This window comes from Colobus angolensis, unplaced genomic scaffold, assembly GCF_000951035.1.
Source record: "Colobus angolensis palliatus isolate OR3802 unplaced genomic scaffold, Cang.pa_1.0 Scaffold29, whole genome shotgun sequence".
In the NCBI taxonomy this organism is placed as follows: Eukaryota; Metazoa; Chordata; class Mammalia; order Primates; family Cercopithecidae; genus Colobus; species Colobus angolensis.
In genome coordinates this window covers 5,720,002-5,732,019 of record NW_012116154.1, presented here as the reverse complement: position 1 = coordinate 5,732,019, position 12,018 = coordinate 5,720,002, and the positions used below count along the sequence as shown (strand labels likewise).

At 45.0% G+C, this 12,018-nt stretch overlaps 1 protein-coding gene across 1 annotated transcript in view; it reads right to left on the bottom strand.

Moving 5' to 3' along the window:
- The window catches only part of RELL1 (RELT-like 1), a 91,493-nt gene extending 86,943 nt beyond the window's left edge, over window positions 1-4,550 (bottom strand). Inside the window, exon 1 of the mRNA XM_011949135.1 lies at window positions 4,347-4,550. Within this exon, the coding sequence (XP_011804525.1) occupies window positions 4,347-4,434 (88 nt within the window). The 5' untranslated portion in view covers window positions 4,435-4,550. The remainder of the gene's footprint in view (window positions 1-4,346) is intronic.
- Window positions 4,551-12,018: the final 7,468 nt, after the last annotated feature.

The window sequence follows — 12,018 nt, the reverse complement described above, 5'->3', positions numbered from 1 at the left end:
AAAAAAAAAAAAAAAAAAAGAATTTTCTTCTGCAAAAAAATAGTTTAGTAATAATAAGCATGGACTTCAAAATCAAACAGATCTGACTCAATGGACTCCATGCCAAAATCCAGCCTACACGAGTGACTTTTTCAACTTCTCTGAGGCTCAATTTCCTCATCTACAAACACAGGAATAAAATTACGTATATAACTGACAGGAAATTCATTGTAAGAATGAAATGATCTAGGCACTTAGACTACCGCCTGCCACAAAACAGGTAATAATAAAAATTGAATTCCTTTTTCCCAAAAGAGTAAAGTGTCTACAGTGTACTAACACCAAATTCTGATTTTAGTTTTTATAAACCACACCAGAATTATTAATATATTAATGCTATTAATATAATTATTATATTAATTCTAATAATTATTAATATATCTGCTTTCAGCAGCACACCAAATCTTTACAACCACTGAAGTGTCCTAAATTATTAGGAACCACTCAACCTAATAGTTTATACGAATGACAATTTAATTTATTCTTTTTGTCAGCTTTAAATCATTTCTCTATTGTTTCAATAAGTCATTACACTTCAACATTAGGGCCAAAGAGTTATTTTTAAAGAAACAATAAAATTTGTTGTTTGTTCACTTGGGGCTTTGGTCTCTCACGTTCAAATTCAACTATTAACTTCCAAATAGATTCATTTCATTTCTTTTTTTACAGGGGGTAGGGGCAGGGAATTGACAGAGTCTTCTCACATTTTTCGTTTCCTTTCTAAATTAAATGTAGATGTGGAATCCGAAGCTCCAAGGTGTGCTTTTTCAAAACTTTCCAAACACTGTGTATTATGTGGATGTACAGCTTTGCAGCTACCTGGCTAAGAGAGAACCCAGAATTTAATAAAGCTTATCTTTAGCAACTAAAAGGGAGTCAGAATGCTGGAGGGAAGCCCACAGCCCAAGGACAATGCATTTCTCCTCTTATCAGCCCCAGGACCTCTTCCACCCACTCCTTACTCCAGGGCTATGCCCACTGTCTGAGAGAGAAACTAATAAGCCTGAAGGTTGAGTAACCAGAGAACTTAAGGACATAAATAAGCCAAGATGTGGAAAATCATCCCTTTGGGTGCTTGTGGTATGTAGTTTCGAATGCTGCTGCTAAGAGACAAGTTTAATGAGATTCTTCTACTAGGAAGGAAGTGAAAAAGGCACTGCCACTACCCACCGTGAAGCTATCTGCCCTTTTTTTCTCTGCTTAACAACTTGTGACAACCACATGCTTACAATTTTATGATGTTCTAAACTATCTTAGAATCTCAGCAAGACTGCAGAGGTTGACTCATATTCTATTTTTCTCTGCAGAGCAGTGGGGTACAGTGGAAAGGGAATGAACTTTGGAATCAAGCAGGCTGGGTTATCCCAGATAAAGATACATATAAAGGTACACACATACACAGACACCTCCCAGTGGTTCTGCTTCTCTGACTGCTGACTGGCACAGTCCCTATGTGATGTTCAGCCAGTTGTTTAACCTCTCTTGCCTCAGTTGCCTTACTGGAAGTAAGTACTTCATCCAGTTATGAGCGATGAGTTTAAAAATGCATATGAAGGCTGTGCTCAGTGGCTCATACCTGTAATCCCTGCACTTTGGGAGGTTGAGGAGGGTGGATCACTCGAGGTCAGGAGTTAGAGACCAGCATAGCCAACATGGTGAAGCCCCAATTCTACTAAAAAATACAAAAATTAGCCAGGTATGGTGGCGGGCACCTATAATCCCAGCTACTTGGGAGGCTGAGGCAGAAGAATTGCTTGAGCCCAGAAGGCAGAGGTTGCAGTGAGCCGAGATCGCACCACTGCACCTCAGCCTGGTAAACAGAGCAAGACTCTGTCTCAAAAAAAAAATTAAAAAATAAAAACAAACAAATAAATAAAAATGCAGTCGGGCACAGTGGCTCACAGCTGTAACCCCAGCATTTGGGAGGCCGAGGTGGGTGGATCACGAGGTCAGGAGATTGAGACCATCCTGGCTAACACGGTGAAATCCCATGTCTAGTAAAAATAGAAAAAAATTAGCCAGGCATGGTGGCGGGCGCCTATAGTCCCAGCTACTCGGGAGGTTGAAGCAGGAGAATGACATGAACCAACCCAGGAGGCGGAGCTTGCAGTGAGCCAAGATCACACCACTGCACTCTAGCCTGGGTGACAGAGGGAGACTCCATCTCAAAAAGAAAAAAATAAATAAAAATAAAAATGCATATAAATACTCAACCCAAAGCCTGGCACACAGCTGGCAGTCAACAGTATTTCCCATTTCTTTCCCTCTACTTCCCTATACTTAACGTACAAACATTAACACCATCTTCGGTTCCAAGGGGATCAGATGTTGGCTGGTCAGAGCATTTTCTCTTTACACAGGCCTCAAGATACTGGCAAATTTGTGCTCTGCATCCTTTCCTTTTTAGACACCTGTTTCTTCTTTTCTCAAAAAGAAAAAATAAACAAAGGCTGTCATGCAATTAGATGAGCGCTTTCATCAGTAACATTCCAGTCTTGAGACCTGGGTGTTGCTCAGAGGTCAAACAAAACACACACCCACTCTAGGGATGGATTTATCCTGCTGATGATGGCTAATTGCATGCATCATGTGCTGATGTTTTTATAATTTTACTCCCAGATTAAACTCTTCCCCAAATTCTAGAGCAACTGACTCCAACCCTCTAAGGAATGTCTCCAACCTCACATCCAAGTGGAACCTGATTATGCACCTATGTGTCTCAGCAATGAAATGCAGGATGAAAATCAAAATGAACCAGCAGGGCATAGTGGCTCATGTCTGTAATCCCAGCACTTTGGGAGGCCGAGGCAGGAGGATCACCTGAGGGCAGGAGTTCAAGACCAGCCTGGCCAATATGGCAAAACACGTCTCTACTAAAAATACGAAAATATAGCAGGGCATGGTGGCATGTGCCTGTAATCCCAGCTGCTCAGGAGGCTGAGGCAGGAGAATCCCTTGAACCAGAGAACTGGAGGTTGCAGTGAGCCGACACGGTGCCACTGCACTCCAGCCTGGGTGACAGAGTGAGACCCTGTATCAAAAAAAGAAAAAGAAAAAAAAATTGTCCCATCCAATAAAACATGTCACTAGCTGCCATTTCCCCAGGTGGCTGGCTAATGGAAATATGGGCCTGCTAAAAATACTCAGGAGACAATACTACCTATCTCGTTCCCTTCCAAACCTGCTCTGGTTTCTATGAAAAAGTGAAGGCCAAACTGCTAAGTCAGGGTAAAAGTTTTAAGCGACCGAAATGTTCTCAGGAGGAAGAGTTTATGGATGTTTATGGAAGAGACAGTCACTGTTGAAAGGCTTCCAGTTGCTTATTATTTGGACCTGAAGAGGAGCCACCCCTGAAATCAAGCTTGGAAGAGCTTGCTGACGTCAGACTCCAATCTGTAGTAACCCCAAATGGCCAAGCAGGTATGAGGTTTTTTTTGTTTTTTTTTTTTAACTGAGGCTGTTAGGTAGCAATTAAGAGGGGAAGCGGTGGTAAGGAATCCCTAGTGTCTGCAATTATAAAAGCAAGGATATGACATAGGACTTCCATAAAACTTATACCTCCTCTTAAGATTGATTTCAATTAAAAACTGCTTCATCGTTGGTGACACTTTAGCATCTCTGCTGGTGGCTTCCTGCTCTGACCACACAAGGTTCCTTTTGTGACGACAGGAATCAACACAAAGAAGAAAAATATTTAAGTTTACCAACGCGCCTTCCCTTCTTCCGAGCCTGATTTCTACAGGATATATGGGAAGAAATGTGAACTCCTTGACCTGTTACAAGAATCCATCAACCACCAAAATAAATGGAAACTTGGAAAGAGATTCAAGTCCTCTAGGTTTTAGGATATTTTAAGGTATTTAAAAGGGAGAAGGAGGCGCCGACCGCGCACCCGGTGCTCTGTGTCACGATCTTCCGCTCGCGGCGCCTTTGAGGACAAGGGCGGTGGGAAAGGGGTCCGCGGGGTTCCGAGGCGCGCGGCCGTGGAGGAAGCGCCCCCGAAGAAGCCCTGGTCCCTACGCCCCGCACAGCTCAGGGCTGGGGGACACAGACCCTCGGAGGAGGCCCCGGGAGGGAAGGCGGGAGCGGGGCCGGCGGGAGGGGAGGGACGAGAGCCGTTGCCACGCACCGCGCCCTGCCCGGACCGCCCCGGGACAGCCAGTTGTTCAGCGCCAGGATCCCGAGGCTGTGCTAAAAAGCGGGCTCCTCGGAGCGCCGCAGGGCTGCCGTCCCGACCCCCTCGCTTCCTTCCGCGCTCCCGGGACCCGGCTCAGCACCCGGCGCCCCGGCTCCTACCGGACACTCACCCGGAGCCACCAGCGGTGAACTCACGGCGCCTCCCACGAAGACAGCAGCGGCTAGGACAGCGGACCCCGGGAGTGCCCGGGGAGCCATCGCCGCGTCGCTTCGCCCTCCTCCCCCAGAGCGCCGCGTCCCGCGCTCGGGAAGGCAGACCTGCTCCGGAGCCAGCGGGCTGATTGAGTGGCTGGGCTCGGCCCCAGGGAGCGGAGAACCCCGCCCCGCCATGGCCCCGCCCACCATGGGCCCGCCCCCACACACACCACACCCACCTCTGCTCGGTCCCGCCTCTTCCCGCGCGCCCGGGGCTCCACCTAAGACGGCACGAGGCCCACTCATGGCTCCGCCCCCGACTCCCCGCCCACCTCAGCCTGATCCCGCCTCTCCCTGCCAATCCCGCTTCCTTTCCAAACCAGGCGGCAGCCTCTGCGGCGCAGCTAGGCCATGAACACGCCCCGTTTCTCCACCCACCTCGACTTGGCCCCGCCTCTCCTTGCCGCGCCCCGGACTCCACCTAAGAAAGCACGTGTTCCATCCATGGCCCCGCCCGTTTCCCCGCCCACAGCTCAGCCTGACCCCTCCTCTCCCTACCACTCCTGCTTCCTTTCCAAACCCAGCAGCAGCCCGGGCGGTGCAGTTAGGCTATAGCCCCGCCCTAGTGCCCCGCCCACCGTGGCCCCGCCCTGCCTCTACTTGCTACGCCCGCTTCCTTTCCAAGCCGGGCTGTGATCACGCGGGAGCCCGGGGCTGGGGAAGGGTCACCTGGTTGCAACCTTCCTCCAGAGCTGAGACTAGGCGGGCATGGGAAGAGAAAGACGGAGCTCGCCCCAAGAAGCACTGGACAGCCAGAAGCGGCCAGCACTGGAGAGATCCCAGTCTTTTCTCACTGTTGGCATGTCTATCCAGCTGGCATTCCCCTCGGTTGCAGGTCTAGGGAGTGATGCTGTGCTGGACGTCATGTTCTGTTGTTTGAAAACTAGCAGAAAAGATAAATAACTTAAATTTCTTCCTCTGTTTGTTTGCATTTAAGCTGCTCCTATGGGGAAAATACCTCTATGCATTTTCACGAGCAACGCCTTTGTTTAACATCGTGTGCCTGTATTGCACCTTGCGCATACTCCTGCAAAGTAGATCTTTAAGTGCCCAGGCACTTATTATCTCCTCACATCCTCACATCAGCTCTGCGAGGTGACTATTAGAGGCCAGGGAGTAAACCCACGATGTCTGGGCCACCATGATAAATTGTAATTACCTCATTGTCATTGTGTTTGCTCGCTGCTGTGCCCTCAGCGCCTGGATGGAGGACAGACAGCACACGCTAAGAGGTCAGAAGTGTTTTTTGAAGTTGAATCATCTTCACAAGCATTGATAGGACTCAGAGGCTCTCTCTGAATAGTTCCTCTTTACTGCCCTGTAGGGACTGTTGTTACTGGGCCATCAAGCATTTGCTTGAAGGAAATGAGGGCAGTACTTGAGCAAATACTCAACGCCAGCAAGAAGAGGGGGTGCATGGGGACTGTGGGTTTTCACAGGAAAGGGTCTCATCCTTGAGGTGACTGATAGCCTCTAGTTTTCAAAGGACTATTTATTCTCTCACTGAGTCCTCCACGCAGTCTGCGAGACTATTATTACAAACATTGCGTTGATATGGAAATTGCCGGTGACAGAAGCTCAGGCCACTACAGTACAGATGGCTGAGGCTGAAGGATGGAGCCCCTGACCTTTGAAGCCCAAGGGGGGCACTGCGCGTCCTGAGCTTAGTTGGCTGCGCATCCTGCAGTCTGGCAGGCTTAGCAGGCATCCTTTGCTAGTTTTATATCAACATAAACACTGAGAATGGATGCAGAGGAAAGCAATCCATGTGGATTTCTAACTAAAAAAGGAGAGAATCCCGGACCTAGAAATTAAACTATAAATTAGAAGTTGTAGCCAGAACGAGCTACAAAATTTGCAGGGCACAATGCAAAATGAAAAGGCAGGGCCTTTTGCTCAAAAATCATTAAGAATTTCAAGATGGCAACAACACAGCATTAAATCAGTTGTGGAGCCCTCCTAAACACACAGTTGCACAGGTCACACACTTATAAAGCCAGCTCTGGTTTTGTAAGTTAGAATGTAACAAAATGCTTGAATCAAGAAACCCATTCAAAATGTAAAATGTCATTTCAAAATTGAATCATGTTTCACTCTTTTCCCACAGATTGAACTTACTACTAAAAAGACGGGATCATTTTTGGCTGGGCGCGGTGGCTCACGCCTGTAATCCCAGCACTTTGGGAAGCTGAAGTGGGTGAATCACGAGGTCAGGAGATCCAGACCATCCTGGCTAACACGGTGAAACCCCGTCTGTACTAAAAATACAAAAAAGTAGCCGGGCGTGGTGGCGGGCGCCTGTAGTCCCAGCTACTTGGGAGGCTGAGGCAGGAGAATGATGTGAACCCGGGAGGCGGAGCTTGCAATGAGCCGAGATTGCCCAACTGCACTCCAGCCTGGGTGACAGAATGAGACTCCGTCTCAAAAAAAAAAAAAAAAAAAAAAAAAAAAAAAAAGAGATCATTTTTAGCAACACATTTGAATTGTATGTCTGTTATGGCTCTTCAAATATAAAAATACAATCTAGTACTTAAGCCTTACCCATTATCTACCAGGCCCTTTGTTTTACAGATGAGAGATGGTTAAGTGATCTGCCTAACATCTTACATCTACTATAAGCCAGGGTTGAAACCCAGGGCTCTGAAATTTCTCTTCCTAAACTTTCCATAACACCTGCTTGACACACTCTCTATAAATGTCTTACTTTCACATACCCCATATACATGCATTTGTATGTCTTGTTAAAGGAATGAAGGAAGGGCAGGAGGAAGAGAGGGGGAAGGAGGGAGGAAAGTGAAGAGGGGAAGGAGAGAGGAAAGAAAGAAAATCCAGCTTAAATTATTTTCCATATCCTTAACCCTACAGATTTATTCATACAATTTAAATAGCTTCTACATATGTATATCTAAAAATCCAGTTTTATTTTAAAAGTAAGAACTCCAATGTAATGGAACTTTTATTCTCTATTATGAAGAGGATGTCATATTTCTTCTGAGAACATAAAATGGAGGTTTTAAAACTAAGTTATATTTCCATTTTTTCAGAAACAAAAGTAAAGTTTTAATAATTCTTAATAACAATAACTGTCATTAATTGAAAACAATAATCCTCATTCAGCCCTTGGATTTAGCCCAATCCTATGATGGGTACTCTTTTTGTATTCTTTGATCAATTCCTCACAACGATTTTATATTTAGGGAATCATTGTTAACAATCCTCACTTCAAAGCTGAGGGATTAGGGCATTTACCTGAGTCACATGGCCTCTCCCTGGCACCACCAGGATGCAAATCCAGGATCAGCTCCCTCAGGCCCATACTTGCACCCTCCTCTTACACTATTCTGCCTCTGAAATGCAGAACTCTAGTCAACCAGCTCCTCTTTTGCAATCTGAAGTATTGTTCTGATATTCCTTCATTGCATGTTTAACCTAGCCTTTTTGAACTCCATTTCAACAATTGCTTACATATTTTTCCTCAATGAGAATAATTTATTGATTGATGGGAATGGATTATAAGTCAGAGTGTGTAGGATCAAATTTACAAACATATACAATGTGATGTCCTTTCTGATTTTCGTTGTTGTTTTTCAGTTTCTCTGTAAGGATTCAGTTAATCATTCCCCTTAGTAGAGACCTTTCCTGTTTTCCTCTGAACTGCTAGCTGGTGATTTTCATCACCATCATTTAAATACATAAGCCTCACTTGGCTGGTGTTTACTCTAATTAATGTTGAACATGCTTCCACAGAAGGTCTCTGTAGGATTTCTTCTGTGATTTAGAAGTAAGCATCTCTCCTTTTAAGAGGTTATATCCAGGAGATAGGCTTACATTTCTTTTTAAAAAATATGTCTGCAGGGGAATAAAATATTTTACACAACCTGGGACTATTTTGATATGACAACAAATATATGCTGTGTTTCTAGTACTGGGCTGAGGGTGAAGGGATGGAGGGGAGAGTCACTACAAGCTGAAGAAAAAGATTCTAACTTTGCTTTTAAAGTTTTAAACCTACCTGGGAGGAAGGGAACAGCTGCATAAGTGAACAGAAATGGCCAATGGCCCAGGGGTCAAGGGACACAACCCTGCCAAAGATTCCCTCTACTCTGTGACACTCCGCAGCTTCTTTTGGGCTGGTCTTCCAACCTATAAAATACGAGGGTGATAGGATGCTTTCTAAAGGTTCCCATCCAGCCCTCAGACTCTATACCATAATGAGCAATCAAATGATAGGTGGTGCTAAGTCAGGCTACACTGCAGGGTTTCTCAACACTATGGACATTGTTGGTCCAATAATTCTTTGTTGTGGGGGACTGTTGTGTGCACTGTAAGATGTGTAGCTACAATCCTTGACCTTTACTGACTAAATGCCAGCAGCTCCCACCCCAGCTGTGACAACCAAACATGTCTCCAGATATTACCAAATGACTCTAGGGGACAAAATCATTCCCACTTGATAACCACTGGGCTGGAGAAATCCCAAGAAGATCAAAAGGATTGTAACTAGAAGCTCTTGAGCAAGGTTTCAGGGAAGAGGTGCATCTTGTGCTGGGTCTTAAAGGACTGGGATTGATGGAGAGATGAGGAATGTATATGAATGTATGTACAGTAAAAGAATGTGCATGGTACAGACTACACAGTCATACATATGCATGAGGAAAAGAGGAGGATAGGTCAGCAATAACTGTGGGTCACAGCTGAGCATAATAGTCGACAAAAGGAGAATGGAGAGCTTCAAATGCTCAGGAATTTGTCATACTTTAGAATAAATAATTTTATCACCAAAGTAGATTTTTTAAGGGAAGATGAGAATAATTGCCATTGTTCAATTAGCTATATTCCATCATACATTAAGAAGCCTCAGCCAGGTGCAGTGGCTCACTCCTGTAATCCCAGCCTTTTGGAAGTCCAAGGCAGGAGGACATCTTAAGGCCAGGAGTCTGAAACCAGCCTGGACAACATAGCAAGACCCTATCTAAAAAAGAAAGGAAGCTTCAAAAAAGTAAAATTCAGAGGAATCAATAGCAATGGTGTCCTTAATCTCTGTCCAGTTACCTAGATCACCACATTGAGTTATGTTTCATGGGCACATGGTCTCCCCAAAATTGCAAATAAGTGATTCAGACCATTTGCAACTAGATCCTCAAAATCAGGTGGATATAACATTGATGTAGTTGTTCTCAGTAAAGAGCAAGCGAGAATTACAGTAAGAAACTGTGTGGTTCGAGACCAGTGAAACCCACCAATGTACATTTCAGAGGATAAACTCTAAAGTGCATGGTGTTTATCTTAGACAAGCCTCCTTTTGATCACAACCAACAGAAACTTTAACAGTAAATGTAGTATAAGGATAAAGCACTCTTACAGATATAAAGAAGGCCAGGCCTGAAACCCTCAAGCCAAGACTTTCCATGGCTGCCTTAACCCACACCCTACTCAGCATGACCTCCACAAACTGGCAATAGATCGGTTTCCCTCAACTTAGGAGAGCATGGGGCTGTCCAGCCAGGGACTCTGAGTATAACTGTTCATCCTAGACAAGGATGTTGGACATGGTCCTCCCACTGACTGATAGGTTCTATATAGTAAAGTATCATGGAAGCCAGTAGAATCTATCAAGAGTTTTCTGAGGAAAGAAGTGATCATCAATGTCAGATGTACTGAGGAGTGTTGCAGGAAGTCAGGGGTCCCTAACAGAGGGACCGGCTGAAGCCATGGCAGAAGAATATAAATTGTGAAGATTTCATGGACATTTATTAGTTAATACTTTTATAATTTCTTATGTCTGTATTTGCTGCAATCTCTGAACATAAATTGTGAAGATTTCATGGACACTTATCACTTCCCCCATCAATATCCTTGTGATTTCCTATGCCTGTCTTTACTTTAATCTCTTAATCCCATCATCTTCTTCATAAACTGAGGAGAATGAATGTTGCTTCAGGACCCTGTGATGGTGTCAGCTGCACAAACTGTTTGTAGAGCATGTGTGTTTGAACAATATGAAATCTGGGCATCTTAAAAAAAAGAACAGGGTAACAGCGATGTTCAGGGAACAAGAGAGGTAACTTTGAACTGGCCACTGGTGAGCCGGACGGAACAGAGCTATATTTCTCTTCTTTCATAAGCAAATAGGAGAAATATCGCTGAATTCTTTTTCTCAGCAAGGAACATCCCTGAGAAAGAGAATGCGCCCTGAAGGTAGGCTTATAGATGGCCCCTTTTATGCCATCTTTTATGGTCGAAGCAGAAGGGATGAAATAAGCCCCGGCCTCCTGTAGCGCTCCCAGGCTTATTAGGAGGAGGAAAATTCCCCGCCTAACAAATTTTGGTCAGACAGGTTGTCTTCTCTCAAACCCTGTTTCCTGATAAGATGTTATCAATGACAATGTGTGCCTGAAACTTCATTAGCAATTTTAATTTCTCCTCATCCGGTGGTCCTGTGGTCTTGCCCTGCCTCCATTTGCTTTGTGATATTTTATTACCTTGTGAAGTGTGTCATCTCAGTGACCCACACCCTATTCCTGCACTCCCTCCCCTTTTGAAAATCGCTATTAAAAACTTGCTGGTTTTACGGCTCGGGGAACATCATGGATCCTGCTGACATGTGATGTCTCCCCCCGACACCCAGCTTTAAATTTCTCTCTCTTGTGCTCTTTCCTTTTATTTCTCAACCCAGCCGAGACACTTAGGAAGTAGAAAAGAACCCACGTTAAACATCGGGAGTGGGTTCTCCCCATAGAGGAGTTTAGTAAAATAAGGACCAAAAAGTTATCCAGCAAATCAGGCAATGTGGAGGTACTTGAAGACCCTTGTGAAAGAACATTAAGCTGAGTGATAGAGATGGAGCCCAGAGTGTAGTGAGTGAAGAGTGAAAATAGTAATAGAGTTTTCTTGGGCCAACCACAGTGGCTCACATCTGTAATCCCAGCTCTCTGGAAGGCCAAGGTGGGAGGATCACTTGAGCCCAGGGGTCTGAGACCAGCCTGGGCAACATGGTGAAACCCCATCTCTACAAAAAGTACAAAAATTAGCTGGCTGTCGTGGTGTACACCTGTATTCCCAGCTACTCAGGAGGCTGAGGTGGGAGGATTGCCTGAGTCCAGGGAGGTTGAGGCTGCAGTGAGCCACGCTCATGCCACTGCACTCCAGCCTTGGTGACAGAGTGAGACCTTCTCTCAAAAAAAAAAAAAGAGAAAAGAAAAGAGAAAAAGAGAGAATTCTCTTTTCAGAAACTTGGCTGAAAGAGAACAGAAAAAAAGCTGTAAGGACTTGGCAGTCAAGAGAAGATTTTTGTGGATTGAAATTGATTTTCTGGGACAACTGGAAGGCACATGGAGAGAAATAGGTGAAGAAATCAGAGCAAGGAGAATAACTAATATAGCGAGAGCCAAAGGAACTCGATGATAGCATCAAGAGCATAGGAGTTGCTGACCTCACAAAGACAAACACTTGATACTCTGAAATGGAAGCGAGAGGCAAGAGAAGGGCACCAAGGTATGTAGATTTGCAAGTGGGAAACAGAAAGTTGAGAAAGTTCACATTAATAGAGGCAAAGCCATTGCTATGATTTGAATGTCCCAGCCCAAA